At 44.0% G+C, this 23775-nt stretch overlaps 1 protein-coding gene across 1 annotated transcript in view; it reads left to right on the plus strand.

Moving 5' to 3' along the window:
• Window positions 1-23775, plus strand: part of mlphb (melanophilin b) — a 34952-nt gene that overhangs the window by 8203 nt on the left and 2974 nt on the right. Inside the window, exons 3-12 of the mRNA XM_069698712.1 lie at window positions 5176-5397; window positions 7190-7329; window positions 10043-10084; window positions 12114-12169; window positions 15145-15286; window positions 16262-16479; window positions 20270-20353; window positions 22019-22300; window positions 23000-23152; window positions 23251-23319. Coding sequence (XP_069554813.1) covers window positions 5176-5397; window positions 7190-7329; window positions 10043-10084; window positions 12114-12169; window positions 15145-15286; window positions 16262-16479; window positions 20270-20353; window positions 22019-22300; window positions 23000-23152; window positions 23251-23319 — 1408 coding nt within the window. The remainder of the gene's footprint in view (window positions 1-5175; window positions 5398-7189; window positions 7330-10042; window positions 10085-12113; window positions 12170-15144; window positions 15287-16261; window positions 16480-20269; window positions 20354-22018; window positions 22301-22999; window positions 23153-23250; window positions 23320-23775) is intronic.

A 23775-nucleotide genomic window follows, 5' to 3' on the forward strand; every position in this document is an offset into this window, starting at 1 on the left:
ATCTCTGGACGTGTAGCCGTCAGTCCAGTCCGTCGCTACGAGCGAGCTCACAGCCCCGTCGTTCGCTACGAGCGAGCCCACAGCCCCGTCGGTCGCTACGGGCGAGCCTACAGCCCCGTCGGTCCCCACTACGAACTCTCTACCCCCGCAGCGCCGGTGAGAGATCCGGACGCCATCCGGGCCCGGGCGTTGGCCCTCAAGTACCTGCAGCATGGCCTATGCAGCAGTAATGCTGCTCCTTCGTTCCCCGTCGCTGGACAGGTCATCGACGTCCTGCCTCCAGCTCCTGCTGCCTTCGGATGGGTCGACGTCCCGCCTCCTGCTCCATCCTCCTATGCGGTCGTCGCCACGCCACCGGCCCCTGCTGCCTCCGGCGCTGAAGACGCCCCGCCTCCGGCTCCATCCTCCGGCTCCATCCTCCAGGGTGGTCGACGCCCCTCTTCCAGCTCCTGCTGCTTCCAGGGTGGTCGTCGCCACGCCTCTGGCTCCGTCCTCCAGGGTGGTCGACGCCCCGCCACCGGCCCCTGCTGCCTCCGGCGCGGTCGACGCCACGCCCCCATCTCCGTCCTCCGGCGCGGTCGTCGCCACGCCTCTGGCCCTGTCCTCTGGCGTGGTCGTTGCCCCGCCTCCGCCTCCGTCCTCCAGGGTGGTCGACGCCCCTCTTCCAGCTCCTGCTGCTTCCAGGGGGGTCGTCGCCACGCCTCTGGCTCCGTCCTCCAGGGTGGTCGACGCCCCGCCACCGGCCCCTGCTGCCTCCGGCGCGGTCGACGCCACGCCCCCGTCTCCGTCCTCCGGCGCGGTCGTCGCCACGCCTCTGGCCCCGTCCTCTGGCGTGGTCGTCGCCACGCCTCCGACTCTGTCCTCCAGGGTGGTCGACGCTCCTGCTGCTTCCAGGGTGGTCTTCGCTCCATCCTCCCGTGCGGTCGTCGCCACGCCACCGGCCCCTGCTGCCTCCGGCGCGGTCGACGCCACGCCTCCGGCCCCGTCCTCCTGCACGGTCGTCGCCACGCCCCCGTCTCCGTCCTCCGGCGAGGTTGGCGCCCCGCCTCCGGCCTCCGGCGAGGTCATGCCTCCCGCTCCGGCCTCCAGCGCAGTCACCGCTCCGTCTCCGGCCTCCAGCGAGGTCGGCGCCACGCCTCCGGCCCCGTCCTCCGGCGAAGTCGTGCCTCCGGCTCTGGCCTCAGGCGAGGACGCCGCCCCGCCTCCTGCTCCGTCCTCCAGGGATGTCGTCGCTCCGTCTCCGGCCTCCGGCAAGGTTGGCGCCACGCCTCCGGCCCCGTCCTCCGGCGAGGTCATGCCTCCGGCTCCGGCCTCAGGCGCGGACGCCGCCCCGCCTCCTGCTCCGTCCACCTGTTTGGTCGTTGCTCCGGCCTCCGGCGCGGTCACCGCTCCGTCCTCCAGGAATGTCGTCCCTCCGGCTCCGTCCTCCACCGCGGTCGAAGCCCTGCCTCGTCGTCGTCCTCCGGAGAGGTCCCCCGAGCCCGTCCTGCCCCGTGGGCGTCCTCCGGAGAGGTCCCCCGAACCCGTCCTGCCCCGTGGCCGTCCTCCGGAGCGGTCACCCCAGTCCGTCCTGCCCCGTGGCCGTCCTCCGGAGTGGTCACCTGACCTGCCCCGTGGCCGTCCTCCGGCGCGGTCACCCCAGTCCGCCCTGCCCCGTGGCCGTCCTCCGGAGAGATCCCCCGAACCTGTCCTGCCCCGTGGCCGTCCTCCGGAGCGGTCACCCCAGGCCTCCCTGCCCCGTGGCCTTCTTCCGTCCACCTAGGTTTCCTGTCTCATGTCTTGTGTTAGTTGTGGTCCTCCGTCCCCCCTCCTCCCACCCGGTCCGGTCCAGTTTTGGTCGCCGAGAGGCTCCCTTTGAGGGGGGGGGTACTGTCAGGAGTTCAGTTTTGTCCTCCGTTTTGCCCCCGATCACCTCTCCTCCTGTGTCCCCTGTCTTTGTCTGTGGCCACGCCATTCACCTCCCGTGGCCACGCCCCTCACCAGTCCCAGCAGATGCAGCCACTCACCCCTGATCACCACCTGCAGGTGTGCTGCATCTCCCTGATCACCTCCCCAGACTATATGTACCCTGCCCCTGCACAACTCTGGTTGTCGGTGCAGTTTTGTTAGCCACCCGTCCGTCTTCCGTCTGCTCCCCGTCCGTCTTCCGTCTGCTCTCCGTCAGCTCTCTGTCAGTCCTGTTCCTGTTCCCGTTCCTCCGGCCTCTGTGTCTCCTGCGGATATCCCCGTCAAAATCACCAGTCGGTGGAGTTGCCCTCCCAACTAGGAGGATTGTTGACGCCGTCCCTTCCGCTGGTCTGCCGGCTGCCCTGTTACCCGTGTCCCCCTGGAGCTGTCGGTTGAGTTGCCCTCCCGACTGGACGTAAAGTGGACACGCTCGGTGCCACCTTTTGGTTTGTAGTTTTTTGTTTGTTTATTTTTTGGACAATAAAGACAGTATTTATGGAACTTATACCTCGAGTCTGTGTGCTTGCATTTGGGTCCTGGAAAAATACACCCACCCCATAACACTGGCTGCCGCACCCAGATTCCTGAGCTTCGCCAGCTAAGCAAAAGTTCTGCAGTACCTGCTTTTAATCAAATACAGGAGATGGTGAAACTTTGGGGACCAACTAAGTTTGTTGCTTGTTAAAAGTGTGTAAATATCAAGAACTTGAATGACTTTTTGTACTTATTTAATTGGCTCTATCAACTTTATTAATTGATAACATATCAATATTGTTGTTGGCTGTGTCCCGTGGCTGTAAAATGGCAAAATAAAGAAAGTTCCCTTCTTATTCCTTGGATATTACTGTTATTCTGTTACAGTGTGTTGCGTTGAGTGGAAAACTGCAAGGCAATAACCACTTAATCCAATCACTTGCAGTTTTAATGGAGCTTTCAGCCATTTTTCATGGCCTTCTTTGGTGGGTGCAGATCTCTAAAAAGCTCCTGCAGCACACCAGCTCTAAACTGCCGACAGCCCCTGCAGAGGGTAGCTTAGAGCACTCGCTCACTCTTGGTTGCACTTGTCTTTAATATTTGACTTTGCCAGCATTGTGTCGGCGCTTGAAAGGTCTGGAAGTTTCCTTCTGCACACACATGAAATCGTAGGAGGGCATGTTGTATGCCAGATTTGTGGGCTTTGATACTTCAGAGGAGGGCAGATTTAATAGATATTACTTTTAAATCACACCACCACTGGCCAGCGGCTGTATCTGCAAAGGCTTATGGGATACTTCCAAAGTCTCCCATTTATCCCGGACTGTAATTTAAAAAGCATGGCCTTGAGAAAAAAAAAGAGCTTTAATAAACAATAAGCATCCTCTCATCCTTGCTGGGTGTTGTTGCCAGACTCCACCTAAACTGTGACATTTGGGACTTGTTATCTGAATTCTTTCCTTTCCTATACTGTCAGCATCTCGCAGCGCTGAGCGAGGCTCTCACCGTCCCAACAATCAGCACAAGTTCGCTTTTAAACTTTGCTGAAGAAAACGGTCTGACTAGAAGCAATTTAGTCAATTACAGCACATGTATACAGCTGCCAAAGCCCCCAGAGGATGGGAGGGACATTTTACTGGTATCACTGCAGTGCACAATTAAATGATAAGCTGGAGACACAGTGTTTTCAAAGTTTACAACAAAACTAAAAGTTTATTTAAATTACAGGAACTTGAGGCTTCATGCACATAAGCAGATATAAAAGTAAACATATTCTCATACTGAGCATTTTTGATAACACTGTTTAGTCTGATATTTGCCAGTTCCAGTAATTAAGATCTGAATCAGGGGACAATGCAGATTGAGTCTCTTCTACCTTTGACTTATTTTCTTATTCATAACTGTTGCATGAAACGTTTCCTGCAGAAACTCGCCAACATTTTCAGCGTTTCCATGTAACGAGGCTGACATAATGTTTACAGAGAGCTGCCAGAGTTAAGCCACTTGTTGCCATCCATGTGCTGACAACCATCTCTTCACTCATATTTGTCAGCCAGCATTTTGTATAACGCGGTGGTGTACGGTTTGTTTTTATAGCTGGACAAACATAAAGTGACTAATAAGTCAGAAACTTAACCTTCACATGTTCCATGACAGCTCAACAGTTGCATTTTGGAGGAAATGAGCTTATTTTCTTGGTTCTGAGAGGAGTAATGTAGGAAATGGTTAGCTTAGCTTAGCATAAATACCAGAGTCAGGAAGAAACATCTTTTCTCGGATCGTCCAAGAGCAAAAACATACACCAGCAAAGATACAGCTGCCTTATTTAGACATCTTACAAGACCAGACTGTCTTATATGTGATTTAAAAGGGAGTTATGCATTAGACAAACAACAGTTTGGCCATTCAAACACTGTAAGCACAGCCTTTGGTTTGCAGTTATTGTACTACATTTGACTAAATTTCACGGTAAACAACATGCAAACAGCTTTTTGAGCCAAAGTTTGAGAAAGAAATTTTCACGTTTCTTAAATGTGGATTGAAAACATGATTAAAGGCTAATTCCTGCAGCCGAAGCACAACAACATTGTTAGTGTTTGTCCAGATTTGACGGATTTTACAATAAAATCACATATCTAATAGCCAGCAGCTGTATTTTAGCTGTGTCCCACTTGCTGCTGATCTGGGCTAAAACATAACTGCACAGTTATATCGATGTCAACAATACTTAAATAACAAATGCACAACTTGGCTTAAAGCAATTTGTAAATAGTTATCAATGTTGATTTGACCTTCTTTATAGCATATCTGATGAGTGTTATTGCGCATTAAAGTCTGCCACTAAGTACAAATCAATGTGAGCCACATATCTCTGAAACTAAAGTAAACATATTAATTTATTTTCCTTCAACAACCACATGAATCTCCTTCACTGCATGTAGTTAACAGCTGAGTTTTATCTCAACTGTTGCTTGCACACCTAAAAGGTTTTCCGTGCTTGTTACTATACGGTCTGTGGTGTGTTTTCTTTCACAACCATACAGTCGATTTGTTAATGCTCTCTGGAGAGAGTGAGGTAAATGACAGATGCTCTTTCATAGTTTTTACTCTTAATATGATACCAGATGTGAAATACAAATTTCCACAGGCATTGAAGGTGACTTGTTCGTTGGTAGTTTGCCGACCTTTCAGCCTCTGAGTACAGAACAGAAAATTATTCCAATTTCCACATTGTTGTCTTGTGTTTTTTTTCAGCGAGCTAAAGACCAAGATTGAGAGGGAAGACACCAAGAGAGAGCTGTTGGGGAACCAGACCAGCCTGACCGAGTCTCACTGCATCCGATGTCTCGAGCCCTTCAAGTTCCTGGTCAACAGCAAGCGTCAGTGTCTGGACTGCCAGCTCTACATCTGCAAGTCCTGCAGCCGCTACAACAAGAAGGAGTGCGGCTGGGTGTGTGATCCCTGTCGCATGGCCAGGTAGGAAATGACACATTTAAAAAATGAAACTAGCAGGTAATTTGAAGGAAGTTCAGCACCTACAATCCAAGAGGCGTCACCTTTTCCAGAGGGCATTCGGTGGCGGTGTGAAGAGGTGAGACAGAGGGAGTCCTGGAGGTGTTTTGACTCCTTCGGGTTCCCAGTCTCAAGTTTCATGGTCATTCCATTAATAAAAGTGGTGACTTGGACTTCATCCTTTTGGACTCAGCCTTGACTTTTACTCAGTCACTTTTCAGGCGTTTTCACATCTGAAAGTCAGGAACAAAATTCAAACCAAGGTTCATGTTTTCATTACACTGCACACATCTGATCCGAGTAGTTTTGGTTTCATATTGCAAGTTTGCAAACACACTAAAGAACATTGCATGACACACCGACATCATGTTGTCATCCCCTACGCGGGCTGCGTATCCCTGTGTTTGACATTGATTGGTTTGTAGACGGACGTACGTCTGACGTTGGTGTGTTGTCAATTCGGCTGGTAGCCTTTTCCACTTTAATGGAGAAAAATGAATGAACATTAATTTTGCTGCTTTTATACTATTCTTAATATGGAATTACTATCAGCACTTTTTTCCCCCTCAGACAATATGTTATAAGTTTTGTATTTGTATGTGTTTTTTCATATTGATTTTTTATTTCTCTGTTGGACCAAATCAGAATGAAATATTTCATCTCCTCCTCTTCATAAATGCTACAGGGGCTAATTTGTATGTGTCTCCCGGCTGTTTTCCTTCTTCTCTTGTTTAATTGGTAGCAATAGCCGACCTCAACTTCCTGTAAATGGGCTGAAAGTCCGAGGGTTTGGTCTGGACCTTCAAAATGTCGATTTCAGTCCAGACAAAAAAAGTAGAGTTTGAAGGAGCCTCGTGCAACGGTCTGGACCAAAGGAACCAAATGTGGTCCAATCAAACTGAATTGATCTGGATGAAACTGAACCGCGGTTCGGTGAGTTTACAGTGTGAACACTTTTTGGATGGTTCAGACTTTTAGACCACTTACAGGAAGTTGAGGCAATACACCGCAAATTAAACCCCCGACTTAAAGCTGTTAATGGAATTTTGATATTAATAAGCAGAGATCAAAGAGTCACGGGAGTGTTAGCTTTAATGTTCCACAAAAGAGGTTTTTCAATGCATTTGTTTTGGTTTGAACACTCAGACTGTGAAAGACAATGTACAGAATGTGTGAGCTTTCAGCAGCTTGCAGACAAACGTGTTGTTCTGAGTTGGTCGTTCAGTGCACAACAAGAGTTATGCTTTTACTCAATCTGGGTAAAATGAATTTAGCTACAGATGACTCTCGGCTCAGTGCCCTCTCAGTCCTTGTGCACGTGTACATGTTTTTCTGTTCTGCGTCTTGCTCAAGCTTGCTTTGACAGCGTTTGACGGACGTTCTGGCAGCAGCCATTTCAATGGTCACAGCTCAGATCGCTTTCACTGCTCAAGCTCGGCTGGTTGCAGCAACAGAATTTAATACATCCAGCTCCATATGTAACCATTAGGCTATTGTTTGCTCAGATGAAGCTCATACTGAACAGTCCTCAAACAGCTCAACTCATGTCTGGAAAATATCAAGCCGTCCATGTCATACTTGAACCTGCACTCTGCAGGTTTTATGTGACAACAGAGGCACATCCAGCCCCCTTTATGTTGACATCTTTGTCCTGTCAAAAGTATGTTCTGTAACGGACCTGGTCTGTATCTATTTTGGCTTTTTTTTTTTTTTTTTTTTTTTTTTTTTTATGTGTTCCTTTCATTTCCTCGAACAGGGTCCTTAAGATTGGTACATTGGAGTGGTACCACGAGAACGTCCGTGCCCGCTTCAAGCGCTTCGGCAGCGCCAAGGTGATGCGATCGCTCTTCAAGCGGTTGAGCGGAGACCACAGCTGCTCTCAGAGCGACCTCGGAGGTGAGCCGTCCAACTTTTCTTCAGTTTGTTTGTAACTTAATCAGTTTTTCACGGTTTTTTTAAAGTAAAGTTTACATCTGGAAATTCTAAATCATTGATGCACATGTCAAAATCTGTATTTGTTTACCCAACAAATACCATCTGAAGCAAAGAGATTCGACCCTGAAACAGCCTTGTGGTCGGCAGTCAAACACTGTGGTTACTCTGGAAACTGAAAGTTGCCAAGTAGAACCTCTGTATGAATGTGCAAATGAAAGATTACAACCTTGGTCGAATGTCAGGTCTCGGGTCAAGGTTACTTTAAAGGGGCAACCTCAACAAATTTCCATCTGTTCCACTATTTTCAAGCCCAGAGGAGTAGCTGCCGGTCAGAAGTCCAGTCTGCCAGAGTCAGAGAGCGCTGAGTCGAAGTCATGGAAGTCTGCTTGAGCTTACCATGAGAAATCCCCACTAAATGAAAGGCTTCACTGAGATTCAACAGCTGCATATTGAGCTGTAACTGAATGGAAAATGTGCATTAGGGCTTTTGAATGGCGCTCGGTCTTATTGGTAAAACATCAGCATGAAAATTGCTGTCTCATGTGAACTGTGTCAAGAATTTGAGTTGCAATGCTTCTGTTTTTCTAAGTGAAAACAGCTATAATCGCGTCTTCTTCACGTTCATGCAAGTAGCACGGGCTTTATCGGACTGATTGATGGTCACTGCAGTCATCATATCCTCTTCAACATCATAAAAAAAAAAAAAATCTAAATTCGAGAATATGTTTTGGGACGGTGGTGTTTATCCCTCCGGCAGAGTCTCTAGACTTTCATGATCTAGAACCAGGTTAATCAAGGTTAATTTAATTGTCATTCTGACCATATCCATATTAATACACATACAGTGGAAAGAGATTACGTTTTATCAGGACCAGGGTGCAAAGATAATTATCCAAAAATTCCTGAACACAATTCAAATGTGTAGCTAAAAACATACATAAAACATACCAAAAACAAAGAATTAAAAGACGATAAAAAGTGCATCAAGTAGGAAAAGTAATAAATGTAAGACATAAAATATTACAGCCAGTGTGTCCTATAGTAAAGGTCCAACAAGGTGCAGAGTGTTGAACAGTCTCATCGCCCTTTGAAAGAAACTGTAACACAGTCTGGTCGTGTTTGATTTCATAGAGCGGTATCAGAAGATCGAACAGTCCATGAGAAGGGTGGGAAGACTCTTTCACAACGCAGAGGGCTTTTTTCCTGCATGTGTCCTGGTAATTGTCCTGAATGGTGGGGAGTGAGACCCAGATGACCTTCTCGGTCATCATCACAACTCGCTGCAAAGTCTTCCTGTCCGATGCACTGGAACTTCCGTTGCCCATGTTCTTCACTTAGTCGCCCATCTGTCGACGAGAGCCTCCATTTTTTGTGACACTGCGTCACTGGAGAAAAGTTTCCACTCACTTTTTCTGATAGTCCGCCGTCATCAGCCGGCTGCCAGATCTGTCACAAAAATTTAATCTCCTCCATCTTTTCCTGTTTTTCCGGCTCCGGCTCCTCACAGCTGCCGCAGACAGTCTTTAAGGCCTTCTTTTTTTTTTTTGTCCATAATGATGCATCGCCCCCATCTGCTCTACCTCCGCAGACATTATTATCAGATTCACTAATGTGGTGAAAAGTTGTGTTTATGTTTTTCTGCTCATGTTTAAAGTCTGGTGCAGTGATAGAATTGAAGCTTCATCAAAAAGTTTTCCTCTCTCAGCACTGCCAACATCCTCCAGCCGCACCCGCAGCGTATTAAACAAGTGCCTTTGAAGAACACTGTATATCAGCTTTAGGCATTAGTACACACAGCAGATCTCCAAGTGAGGTCATAGCAGGAGGAGATCAATGGATATGATGAATTATGAGGAGGCAGACGGGCCTCCTGGTACTGTTTACACCGAGTCACCCTCTGAGATTTTTTTGGGGGGGAGGAATACAGAGCGAGTCGGTTGGCTGGCTCAATCCAGCGGGGCCTTGTGATCATTCAGTCACATGTCTCCCATTTCTGTGCCTGGAATTAAAGGATCCAGTCCTGCAGGGCTCCGACCGACCAGAAGCAGCTGGAGGAGGAGGAGGAGGAGGAGGAGGAAGAGAGGGAGAACAAAACTTTTGTTGTGTATTTATGTGAAAATCCAGCGTGCATAGATGCACAGTGTTGCGCTGGTCATTAATATACACGTTAGCATGATCAGCAACTCATCGCATGTAAAGAGTCACGTGACCACATCCATTAAATTCAACATGCATGACTGTAGACTCACACACACACACACACACACACACTCTTTGGATGTCTTTTTCACTGTATGTACTGTGCTGCGGTCCGTCGGGCCCCCAAAGCTCAGAGGGTGTCATCCTACGTGCATACTATCTTTGCCGAGTCTTTCAGCACAGTACTTTGTTTGCACGTGAAAGTTTATTTCAGTCAGTTGGCGAACTCCGACTGCTGCTTCTGTGTCTGATTATTATTTTATGGGGAAAGTAGCTGTATTATCTCAATTTGCTAAAGCTCTGTATTACAGCTAATAGATGGTGAAATTTTAAACCTAACGTCATTCATTTTCATTGTAGGAGACGTGAAAATGAGAAGGTAATTAAAGCAGTTAAAAGCAGGCTCCGGGATAATTCATGTGAAACTTTAATTGAATACACCTCATTAAGTCATATCCTGCCTGATGTTTTCCAGAGCCGCGTGAGTACGACACACAGAGCATGCCCGAGGTCCACAGTAAGTATTCTGAACAACATGATGGATATGAACCATCAGGGAAGGACAGATTTTATAGATAGACAGGTTTGATTGATTGATATTTCTATTTTCATAACATTGGTTGAAATCACATAATAAGACAATAATTATTTTAATGAACAATGAGGTAATTTAGTGCTAGTTCGGAGCGGTTTTCCATCTGACTCGATCTGATTGTAAACCCGACAATACTACGCCCCGCCCACCGATAGCAGAAACCTGACTGCACCACAGACCTGTCAAACAAACAGACACGCGCCCAAAAACAAGGCTGGTTGAGGCTTATTTTCTAATTAATGACGGGATTATTTTCAGATGGACCGCCAGAAAACTGATGAGAAGGAGTGACTTTAACTAGCAAAACCGAGGTAACTCGTGGACAAATTTATTGACTTCGACATTCATGAGACACGTTGAATGGGAGTCTATGGAGCCAGAGGCCTTTTGGAGCCAACCTCTAGTGGAACTCGGTGGTATTGCAGCTTAAAGGCACTTATCCATTGCCCTCATTTTTCAGAGCTAAAAGCTGCGTCCACTTTTATACACAGTCTATGATTCAAACAAACCAAACGTTGGGCAAATATTTGTGTGGGACACATTACCAAAGCTGAGAGGTAGTCTAAACGTTCCCTATGTCTATCTAAACGTAGAAAATGCAGGTAACAGGCCGCGCCCTGAGTAAGTTAATGACGAAACAATTATATTTTATTTCAACGCAACTTTCCAAACTCCCACACTGAGTAAACACAGTGAGCATAAAAGGAAGTTAAAGTTTCACGTTAGATACTCGTATGTGGTGCTTTCTACATCAGTCTGCTGACCTGTATGAGTTGGGGTGTTATTCCGCGACTGTTTCCTCGTATGTCCGGCAGTCATCTTTGGGTTTCAGTGGAAATGTATTTGTTGTAGCTGCGTTTACAGGTTTTAGAAATTTTAAAAAGTGTGGGACAGTGTCTCTTAAAATGTGGGACACCTGGTCACCCTATTTATGATATACAGATCTGCAAACACTATATGGACATACTTCCAAACTACTGCAATGATGTCAAACTGCGTCTTGTTCTCCATAATGTGACGGTTAATCCGGCCGTGTGTGGTCCATCTTTATCCTCTCCGGAGTCCCGTTAATGTTTCATAAACTCTCTGGTTAATTAAATGTATAAATTGTATGAGAATAGGCATGCTGGTATCTGTAAAAAGAGTGATTTGAGATTCACTATGAGGTTCAAATAATTCTCCGTTTAGAGTAGGCAGGTTTGAATGTCTCACATCATCTGGCTCCTGTTCACAGTGACCCGGTGCCAGGGAAATTTTAGTCAGAGAGAGTTGAGAAGATTTAGAGAAAAATGTTATAGGCAATTATCATTAGAGGTTGTAGTAGTAAAAGCACTTTTTAGTGTGTTTTGCAGAAGTTTTTTTGCAGATTATTTCTTTATGCATATGCATATGTCCATAAAATAAATTACGTTATTAACTATTGCATATAAGCGTAATCCGTGGTGTTGTTATTAGACATAAATGGTCAATCTGATCACTTTGAATTGAATTTGAATTGTCTTCTTTTTTGCAGCTTTTGTTGCTCCCAGTCTGCCTTTCCTGTCCGTCTGTATCCAAGAGGAAACTGTTACTGTAGAAATGGAACTCAGTCATAAACACTCTCATAAAAGAGGGACTGAAAACACGCAATGCTCCTTCTTTGTTTGTTTTGTGCTGTACTTTCTCCAACAGATGGAGTTTAAACAAAAACAACAACTATTTTTTGCAATAATCTCAATATAAATAGCAAAGTCGTTGGTTTATTGCTGGTTTGAAAGAGATTTAACTTTTTACTCTGGATGGTGAACAAGTCACTTTGAATTCACTCACATTGTACATTTTCCAGTGCATACACTTTGTGAAGTGCAACACCATTATATTTGTGTCCTGCATTTCTTTCCAGAAGTCATTTTGTGTGCAGTATGTCGTCCTTCAGTTCCTCTAACACAACTCTGTCTTTCCTCTCTATCAGCAGATGGATATGAGGAGCACAGTATGGATGCAACAGACTCACAACAATACAAAGTGGTACGGCAATTCATGTTTAAAGGTTTTCTGTCTTTGTTAAAGAAGTGTGGTTCTTTACCGTGCGTGCGCTTTCTTATTATGTTCCTGATCATTGTTTGTTTGTTGAGCACAGTAAATAAATCTCAGGTACTTGAGTTTTAGCGAGTTTGTGGTCAGCGGGAAAAATTCCCCTATGATAGGCATCATAAAAAATAAGAAGCAGATATTAATTTGTACACAAGCTGCAGAGCATTAGTCATCCCGGTGTTGCTCACTGCGAGGCCTTGACACGTGGAAAATTATCAAACAACACCCAAAACAACACTAAAATATCTCTTAATTAAGGAGCAACATCCTGTTTGGTAATTAAAAAAACATTTGGGTGATAGGGCGGGATCAAAGCTCATCTGCAGTACAGACAGTTTCAGATCAGCATGTTGCATGCACATGTGGTGTTTTGAAATGACCCCGGCGTGTCCGCTGTGGTCAGCGCTGATGTTCGTCATGCCGGTGGGTTGAATCGCAGCAGAGGTGTTTTTCTGAACGGGTTTATCTCAGTGATCTAGGTCAGCCCCTCGTGAACAACTGGAATGTCCTGACAGCTGTTGACAGCTGATGTTAGATATGGTCAAAGCCTGCGCTGCACGGCCGCGGTGTATTGTGGGTAAATACCAGGCTGTCATACATAATCGCACACACAGAGGAGCCCGAGCAGAGTTGAAAGAGCCTTGGCTTGAAGTCCTGAGAAATTAAAAAAAAAGAAGAAAAAAAAAAAATGGGGGCCCTCAGTCCACTGGAATTCATCATAAAAACCGAGGCTACCATTGTTTACACCACAGTCTCTGTGTAATGTAGAAGCTCCGCTTGGATGTTTACTTTCAATCTCTGCATCTGCTGTTGTGTTGAAAAAAATGACAGGACTCCTTGGCTCTGCTGCATCTGCAGATTCTTTTGTGACGCGGCTGCTGATGAAGGTTATATTTATATCTTATATGATTTTACTTTTCATGGAGTTGAACAAAAAGAAGGCCAAGTGTTGTTTCCTGCAGCCCTCGTTTGAGTTTTTTTTTTTAGACAGAGTGCCCTCTACTGGTCCAAATGGAGAAGAGTAGGGAGAATTTTTTTACACATCATTGGTCCCTATGATGAATCCTACATGACATTTCACCTAATCAGAAAAGTTATAAACGAGCTAGGAGTCGTTTTGGCAGTGAGGCTCGATGATTCCTGGGTGGAGTGGACGCTCTGTCAACACAGGAACAAGAACATGTGTCTTAAAGGAAGCCACTCTCTTTTCTAGGTCACGTCGCCAAGTAGCCCCAGTTTGTGCCTCTCATTTAACATTTCAGTCGAGTCGAAGCATCCAGGATGAAAAATATTTTGTTTCCTCACTGTCTCATGAGTTTTATTGGCACATATCTCAGTGTTTTATGCTTTCATGTGGAATAATGACTTCATGTTTTTGTTTGTGTGTCTTACCACAACAACAAAAAACATAATCCAGATGGTTATAAGAGTGTTTGAGGAAGACTCTGGACAAAGTTGCCGTCGAGGTGGCAGCTGCCAGTCTTCTTTTATTTTACTGTTTCCCTCATATTCCTGCAGATTGTGGCTTTCAAAAAAAAAAAAACACCGCTGGCAACTAGACAGAAGAGAAATGTGAAGATAGTGCAAGAAAGTTGGTTGTTTTACTGCAGAGCTGTACATGTGAGGGTTAGGATTACTGTGCTTCAAACAGCACCACATCTATTCTGCATTTAATTACGTTTGACAGCGGACGTGTGAGACGTCTGCGTTTGCTCACTTTCACCAGCACCAAGTCAGATATACTATACACAGAAAAATGGGACTTTTCCAGTTGTAATTATGACTTTTCAATGACACACTAATTTTTAATAAGTTGGTTACCCTGTTTTGTGTTTGCTTATCTCTGTAGAGAAATGTGTGTGGATATAAAAAGTCTGTTTTGGGTTTCTGTCCATACTCTCGTCTCTGCTGGTGATGGTGTTTCCTTTCTGCTCTCCAAAGAGGAAAAAGACCAAAAGGCGGTTAACTGTTGATCCCATTGATTTCAAACTGGGCAGTGACTTCAGCAGATCAAGAGGACGGTCAAATCAGGTAGAAGCTGGACAACTGACCCCAACTGAACCAGCCTGCATGTCTTTATTCGTTGGCCATCTGTCTGTTTCATCTGCTCGCCCGTCTGTTTTCCATCTTTGCCAAACATTGTCTGGTTCTGATAGACAGTATTATACCAGCACCTTCATTTTTCTCTCTTGCATCTGGCCACAAAATACTCTTTCGTACACATCCAAATGTGCATGCTTGTGTGCACGACACCGACACGACTTGTTCGTTTGTTTACAGAAACTTCTGTCAAGACAGACTTTTAAAATTAAAAAAAAAAAAAAAAAGCTATTTCATCTTTTTGATGTTTACATCTGAAAGTAAATCTGAAACACTCTGAAAGACGAGTTGGATGAGCAGAGATATTGCAGTACTGACCACAACTAACATATCATTCATCTGGACACAAAACTAATGGCATTCATATTTCTGAATTGATTTGGTTACCATTTCACTCAAAATTGAGCAAAAACACTTAAACTAGCACTGCTGATATTGTTTTACATAGTAGCCCAGAGTCCTTTCTTATTTGTGTTTGATTACATTAATATTTGTATTAATCAATACAAGAATATTATCTCATTTGCATGCAGAGGATGAATAAGTAAATGTACAAATGGTGATTCAGCTGTTGCTGGTAACTTAACTCTTCACTGAGCTTGTAAATGGGACCTGAATGCAAGTTACAACTTTGGGAGTCCGCTTCCAATCTAAAATTAATATATGTAGCTTGGAATAAATGTGAAGCAGCAGTAAATGTTATTACTGTCCTTGTGACAATCCCAAAAGTTCTTCCTCTCTTTAAGTTTCTAACTGAAAATGCTGAATTTGCTCTGCAGCGGTGATAAATAATTTGTCCTCTTTTCCAGGCCCCAGGCACCTCTGACGTCATGGTCATAGATGGAGGCGTGGGGGAGTCTGTGTTTGCTGGGGCTGACATGGCCACAGTATTTCATAAGATTTTGGACAAGCAGCACAAAGGTCTGGACCTGGAAATGAGTCCACAACAAGGTAGATCCTCAGATCTGCTGAAGTGTGTTTGTGGATAAAGACAGTAATGCACAGAAAGTACACAACCACACTCTTCTAATGACAGACCAAATGCAAGGCACATGTTAAAGAGCCCATACTGTGCTGATAACACACATACAAGATTAAAAAAAAAGAAGAGAGAAGTGAAGGAAAATGACTATGTTTGCTACAATGGAACTAACATAGAGTGAGTTAATGGCCAAGAACAGCAGATGTTTTGATAATGTTATTCCTTGTTTGGTATTTTGTAAAGTATGTTTTTTGTTGTTGTCTGTAGTTTCTTTGTTTGTAGTTGCTATCACTCCTTGGTTCACTAGATTAGCCTGCTGGCGAATGTAATGCCCAAAACATGGCTGTTGTTGTTGTTGTTGTTGTTGTGTTCACACTTCCTGTGCTACGTTAGCATTGGTTTGGAAACTTTATAAAAGTGTTGCAAAGACGGAGGAATTTTTTCAGGCTCTGAAAACGAATGTACCATTTGTTTTTTCCATAGAAATGTTCCATGATGCACAGTTGGGGCTCCTCTTTGATTGACGTAAAACTCTTTCCAAATTATGAGGCCAAATATTTAACAACAGTGTTTCAAAATGTATGATTATTTGATAAAAACTCCAAAGCTTTTGTATAGAAATTCAGTAGCTGTGTTTTGTATTTTTTTATGTTTGGTTCACAACCAATTTGTGCCATCGCCTTGCATTTACAGCACTGAGGCTCATGGGTATTGTAGCATTTAAATCCTTCCATTTAAGTAACAGACAAAACATGACTGCTTTGTAATGCAGTTGAAATAAATCAAACTAGTGGCCATAATATGAAGTTATGGGGTTATTACAGCGTCCAGAAGTTTATGTTTCTGTGTTGAGTGACATTGAGGATGACGTTTGAAGAAAGAGGTAAAATATAAATAACTCCTGAGCTCATTTATTCATCATACACCCTGTCGTTTTCTTCTAGATGACCTTTCGTACTCGGACAACCGGACCATCCCATCTCGCTCGGTCTCCCGCCTCAGCTACTCCTCGTGTGGCGGCGGCAGCAGCTACCTGCCCGGCCCCGACGAGTCCGAGGACGAGGACGACCGCTGCCGGCTGTACCTGCTCTACCAGTCTCTCCCGGGCCCCTACAGCCACACTTCCCAGGAGAGCCTGAACTCATCGAACCCTCCTCCACAGGTCTCCGATTTGCTTAATGTTAATCTTTTTTTTCAATCTTTTTTGCATTCCCTTTATTTGGCAGTTGCTTTAGGACAGTAGTAAATCATTTTTTTATGTTTTCAAAAACATCAGATAATGTCTGATACTCTGTGGGCTGAGAAACATCACTGAGTTATCGAACAGTTTCCTGCATTCTCCACCTATTAACTTACACATTAGGAAAAACATTCATAGTTTACTGTTCAGCCTCATCACAGTCAAATCCCACTGCTGCGCAGATGGTCTGTCTGATATCAATCAATTTTATTGATGTATTTACAAACCATATGGCTTTTAATAGTGGTTAATAAAAGTTTAATGTTCAAGATCATTTTTTTTTTGGAACAGTTAACAGAAAACAATCTTTATTCATTTATGTGTTTGTTTATTTATCGAACTAGCTAGCTGGATCGGTCATTTGGGTTCCTTTTGGTAGAAGACAAAAAAAAAATGTAATAAAAACTCTTGCGATATTTAATCACTATCCTGATTGAGGAATTAAACTTTATAATAATACAAAGATATATATATAAAAGGTTTGGACTTACCAATTTATGATATGTTTCATTTGAGAAGACATGAGAAAAGTGTAGCTATGTAGCAACGTATGATTTAAGTGATGCACTTAAATCACTGCAACATTTGAAACATAATGGATGAAATTCCTTAAGCAACAAAGGATGGGACCATAAACAATACTGTTAAAATTATAAACTGAATCTTATGAACTGAATCTTTCTATGTTTGGTTCATATGAAAAAGGAATAATTTTCAATTTGGCACCAAACCCTGTTTAAGATACGACCTTTGAGATAATTGGACATTGGACAGCTAACAAACTGATTTCCCCCTCTGACACTGCAAACCAGCGCATGTTGAACCTTCAACACATGAGTTCACCAGGCTGACACGCTGAGTGATGCAGGCGAAACAGCTGCTGGATCACAGGCTGGTTACGTACATTACATCAGTGTCTATTTATGCGTTAGCATACAAGTCGTTCCCTGGAAAGGATCATCGCGACTGTTGCTGTTCTGTTTCTGAGGAGGAGATAAAAAACAGACTTTGTTTACCATTAAGTGTGGCCGACTTTTACGTGGCTGCTTTTCTTACTGCTGTCAGAAGTCTGCGTGTCCTCGTTTGTCCTCCAGTTTTTGGGCTCATGTGTCTTTAACTTGATTCAAATACGGTCTGGAACTTATATTGAGGTATAACTCGGTCCAATCGAGCCAAAATGATGTTCTTTGTAGTTTTTTAAAGATACGAGATTTGAAAGCAAAGGAAGTTATTAAGCCCTTTGGTGGAGGGACAGCCGTGACAGCAGAAGAATCGGTGTTATCAGTTCCACCTGGCCCTCCCTACGTACGATTTATACCTTTGATATGTCGTGTCATGGCGAATTTGTCATGCAGCTGGGCAACACACCGCAGATAGACACAAACAGGATACTGTGGGAAAAGGATGCAGCCCAGACATGTGTATGTCAGACATCAAACACAGCCGTGACTTTTCCCATCGGCTGCCGGGTCGGCGCTTCCTCAGACGACAGTTGCTCATCCCGCACGAGGTGGTTTGATAGACTCAACAATAGACCGAGGTGACGTGAGTGATTTGATTATGTTTGTGGAACAACAAGACATCAAGATGAGTCAACAAGCACGGAGTCTGTACAGGCTCAGGCCATGTGTGGGATAAAAATGGTGCAGAGAACAATTAGAGTAGGTTTGCATGTTTAAAATACAGAGGAGAGGCAAATTAAAGGGAAAGGCCTGAATAAAAGAGAAGATAAACATTACAAATGTGGACGCACCCAAACAAGGCAACAGGGCTCAGTGTGTGGTTCGATGAAAATGATGTGAATCACACACTATGACCTCCAAAGTAGTCAGATCTTAACATAATATGTGAGATTTTAGCTAGCACAACTACGTCAACCAATCCAACCAAACATCCATCCATCCATCCATCCATTTGCTGCTGCTTATCTGAGGTTGGGTTAGCCTAAATGTTTTCCGGCTCCTCCTTGGGGATCCTGAGTCTTCCGAGGCCAAATGAGTCATGTAATCCCTCTGGGTCTACCCTGGGGTCTCCTACCACTTGGACATGCCTGGAAAACCTCCAATGGAAGGCACCCGGGAGGCATCCTAAATAGATGCAAGAACAACCTCAACTGGTTGCTTTTGACGTGAAGGAACTCCTTACCCTATCTCTAAGGCTGAGCCCGGCCACCCTGCGGAGGAAACCCATTTCAACGGCTTGTATCCTCAACCTCATTCTTTTGGTCACAACCCAAAGCTCATGACCTTTGGTGAAGGTTAAGACGGAGATCAATTGGTAAATCAAAAGCTTTGCCTTCCAGCTCAGCTCCCTCTTGACCAAAACAGTCCAGTACAAGTCCTGCTCTACTGCTGAAGCTGCACCAATTTGCTGGTCAGTCTCACACTCCATCCTACCCTCGTTCGTGAACAACTACCCGAGATACTTAAACTTCTTCACTTGAGTAGAAACTCCATCGCAACCCAAAGGGAGTAGTCCAACAATTTCCTGTAGAGAACTGTAACTTAAGACTTGAAGGTTTTGACTCTTATCCAGACTCTTAATATGGAAAAAAAAACACCCGGTCCAATGAACTTAACACAACCCTTTGGGCCCACTAACTGCAGAGATAGGCAGTGCCATTAGGTGTCACCGTAAGCGATGACAGTGAGCCGGGCTGCACAATGCAAAGACCCTACAATGAGCTCACCTAAATGAGATGCAGTTGTTTCTGATGCTCTCAATTGAACCCGTTCTTTTTCTGCTACGACGAGCTGAAATGTCTGCTGGGGAAAAGGTCTGTTGTTGCAGACATTGACACAGCAGAAGAGGAGATTGCGCACTCAATAACCTTAAAAGAAACAGAAGAAGAAAACATCACTAAGAAGCTCATTAAGAATATGGGTTTTCAGGATCCTTTCAACCAATGTTGCACCAACCACAACAGATTAATGTCTACCTAGGATGCATATGGATGTGTAGCATCCACAAAAAGCTCCACCAATTAGATCATTGTGTTGAGGTTTTATGTGTCTAATGTCAGGAAGAGTAGGAATGTTGTGTTTGGGTCTGAGAATCCGTGCGGTGATGGGTTTTTAGGAGACTGGATTTGGACTGAATCTGAGACAAACTGTTGTAAGGGCAAGACATCAGAGACATCACATGACTGTCTGCTGGACATCCTGATCTGAATATGACTATTTCTGCACGCAGGGACCCCATAAGAAAATAGCATAATTGCATTATGACCCATTATCCAAATGAACATTTCTCTTCTTTCACATTGTACATAAAGATAAAAAAAATTTACTTTCAGGGCAAATGTATAATCTGGACGGTTTCATCCAAGTCAGTTAAGAAAGGAACGTCTCGTTTATTGAGAAATCAGACTTGGTGGGGGAAGAGGGTGATTTGGCTGAAACATCAAACTCTGATGAGACCATGGGAAATTGCAGTGTGAAAGATAGTTTTCTGTGCCAATTTTTCTTGATTGGTTCAATGTGACTAAAAGGGATTTCATAGGACATGCTGTTATTTAACTGGATTTCTGATTTCAGCAGTATCGTGAAAACTGTACTGTATATCTTGCTTTGACTGTGTGAACTATACATGTTCGGTATCGCTGGTTGAGTTTATGCTCTTTAAATTGATGTTCCTTAACACTATCAATTTCCTGTTGCATTGTCTTTGTTATTTGACTCTAGTCTTCCCGATTCTCCCCGTCTTTCTCCAGATCAATGAAATGAACAGACGCATGTCAGCGATTGAGACGCTCTTGAACCGTATTGAGCAGAAAGTCACCTCGACATTCGATCAGGTGAATCCTTTAAGCATCATATCTCAGGGCAGCTGTTGAAGAAAGGGATTTTGGGAATTAAATGAGGAGCAGAGAGAAACCAAAAACATTAAAAGAGCTGGCAACAACATGTTTACTTGGACAAATCCGTGGCAACAGGCACTGTTGACAAGTTTTTCAAAATACATATTAGAAACACACGATGTCCCCTGAGTGGCTGACATGTTTCCGGAAGAGTTAATCACCAATATCCTGTACTTCAGAATTCTTACCCGACTTCTCTGGAAGTTCACTAGTATGAGACAATCAACTTTGCTTGCCATCACCATGAGTTGCCGACAGTGATTAGGACGCCTTTTTAGGCAAAAATTTGACGCTTGAGTAATTGGTACTATTGGTACGGTGGTTTTGCTAGTAACAGAAACATAACGTAATACCATCTTTAAAGCTGTACTAAACTATATATTTATATTAACAAAAGAGTAAATGACCAAGTGCAATAGTAGCATGTTCATAGTGATGAATTCACATAGAAAAACACAAATTCTGCAGTCCCCCTTTATGGAGCGTCTTTGCCTCTTTTAGCTCAATGTTTTGGTTTTACAAATCACATCTTTTCTGTTTTAGTTCAGTCTCACTGCTCACAGTTTAATTTTCAATTGCAGCATCTGTCTACAAACACGTTAGCTATGTTAACTTTTATTATAAAGTGTTAAGGCGTCAGCATTGTTTTTAACGGCTTGTTACGCTGCCCTCAAGTGGCCAAAAACTAAACTAAAATCAATGCTGCCTTATAATGAACTGTCCCAACACTTCAAACTAAGCATGTGATCTTTCTTCTAACCTGCAAGTAAAGATTAATATCACCTGTGATTTTATGGATATAATTATAACGTTTTGTAATAATCTAATTGTTTCTGCATTCTGATAATGAAGAGGGGCACAGTTAGATAGTAGTGTCTCGCGTGGCTTTGGTTTCTATTTTTAACTGGGTCGTGAGTACTTAAATTGACACCAGTTCCATCAGAGATCAAGCCAAGCCACAAAATCAGTAAACCATAAACAAACATAGTGTTTAAGCCCTCCTTGTAATTAGTGGCTATTCAGCTTAAATGAGAGTAATATCTGATAGACTCGTGTTTTCCTTGTCTCGTGGCCAAGCAAAGCTTAAATAGGTTTTCATACAGCACATGCTCCGTCGGTTTTGTCAGAGCAGAGTCTGGACGCGATACGCCTGAGTGAACGTCCATGTGAGGAGAGTTCTTACTCTTTTATACATCCATATATATGTACTGTAGGATCCATTTTTTGGTTTTTCTGATAGTTCTTTGCATTGTGGGAGGAGACGCCTTACCCAGCATGCAATGGGCAGCAATTGGGGGAACACAATTGGACAAATCATCAGTCTGTTGCTATTGGTTTATTTTAAATGACTTCAATGACTCCCATCCAAGAGGAAACCAGCAGTGACATCGCCAATTGGTTTGTGAGCGGCTCCCCCTCCAGTGGCACCCAGTGGTATCACAGTTTAAGGCACTTCTGCATTGGCCTGATTTTTCAGACCCAGATGCTACGTCCACTTTTATACACAGTCTGTGCTCCCATCAGGTTCATGGTATAAACCCTCTCCATTGGCATCACACATTTTTCTCAGACAAATTATCTCTGCTCTGTTCCACCAACCAGGCTCCTCTGACTCCAAACAGCTCCTCTCCTCTTCCTCAGTGGGAGGAAGTGGACCTGGAGGAGCAGCAGCTCAGACAGAAGCTGCACGAGCTGACCGACAACATCAGCGACCACAGCCTGACCTCCGACGAGGACGAGCCCGACAGGCCGCACTCTTCCCAAGAGATCATCCCAGTGTGGAGGAACCCACGGGGGAATCCCAAACCCTCCAGACTACCCACCTTACCCACATCCAGAACAAGCATCGTGGTCTCCACCCCGGAGGAGGGGCCGCCTCAGCAGGTAGAGAATTAAACGAGAGGAAAATAAAATGTCTACATTCACACACAAGCATTCATACTTGGGTTAGTTCACTGGCAGAAGGTTCATCAGACGTCGTGAACATCTGGCTAGCTGCTCACTCTGTGCTGACTAAAAACAGCTGGGCTCATGAAATTCCATACCACTTCTGCTGGAATGGAGTTCAAGCACAAACTGTAGTAATGAATCAAGTCAGTCAGCCCTGCTGTTTATTTTTCCCCCTGCAACCATCTCTCCCAGTGTTTCTGGAATGGAGGAAGGATTAGCTGCTCTGCAAAGTTGCCCGGGCTGTTAATTCTTTCCGTTCAAGTAACACGGATAAGGAACAAACTTGTGAAGCTGGTGTTTCCTTTGGCACCATGTTCCCAGGGTTACTGAAGGGGTCAAAGGTCACTTATCATGGTTCTCTGATTCCTTGACAATCTTTGATTTCAGTTCTGATCCATTAGCTCTTGTAAATTAGAAATGACAACTTGCCACTGCGGGATATTCAGGTGTTTAAATAGGCAACTCCCTGTTGTTCATGTAGTAAATATAAATACCTTGTTTGATTATATAAAGTTACACACATAACTGGCTTCTTTATAGCTTAACATTTTTATTTTACGGTTAAATGAATGTTAAATTTTTGACAGTAAATTAAGATTTCTGTTTTCCTGTTTGACCTCAACTTTTCTCTAGCAGACAAACCTTTCGTCAGAGAGCCTGGAGAGGAAACGACTCCCCCTAGAGGAGGGACCTAAAGCCAGCTTCAAAGGCTCCGCAGCCTTACTCGTCAAACTGGAAGACAAAGTCGCTCAAACAGCTGCCAGCGTTCAGAATGCCCAGAGTGAGGTAACCAACAAACCAAATACCAGAAGTTGTGTTAAATTTGGACTGAAAAGGCAAAAAACTCTGAACTTTGCCATCATTTCCTTATTTTTTATCCCAAGGTTTCTTTCATAGAGGACAGGATCGCTGCCATGAATGCTGCCGGCATGCCCATGGATAGAAGAAGAAGGGTAACAAGATTTAATTTCTGCTTTTAGTTTTTCCGAGTCCGAGATGTTTAAAACAAAAATCATTGCTTATCATAAATCGTTTTCATTTAGTGTAATATCTAGAGGCCGACTCCTTTATCAATTGGCAGATTTTATCGGTTGGTATTAGGTTATCACAGATATATTTGATTCGGCGTGTATGTTCTTAGTGGAACATAATGCAGAAAAAAGACGCTATGGATAATTTCTTATTTACTTATTTTTGAATTTTCTTTGAATTTCTTGTTTGATTTCTAGTGAAATCCACTGTTTCAAAGCACTGATGTCATCTTGGACAAACCAATGGGTGATGTCACTGTTGGTTACTGCTTGATCTGATCCCCAGTTCTCCCTCTCCGATTCAAATCAACCAATAAAATCGTTTCTACCCTTAAAGCAGGTCTAACTTTTAATGAATGTTTGTAAAGCATCGAGGTG

This window comes from Brachyistius frenatus, unplaced genomic scaffold (genome assembly GCF_029030835.1).
Source record: "Brachyistius frenatus isolate BFR_SWC_R1_liver_20210118 unplaced genomic scaffold, ASM2903083v1 Contig_28, whole genome shotgun sequence".
Taxonomy (NCBI): Eukaryota; Metazoa; Chordata; class Actinopteri; family Embiotocidae; genus Brachyistius; species Brachyistius frenatus.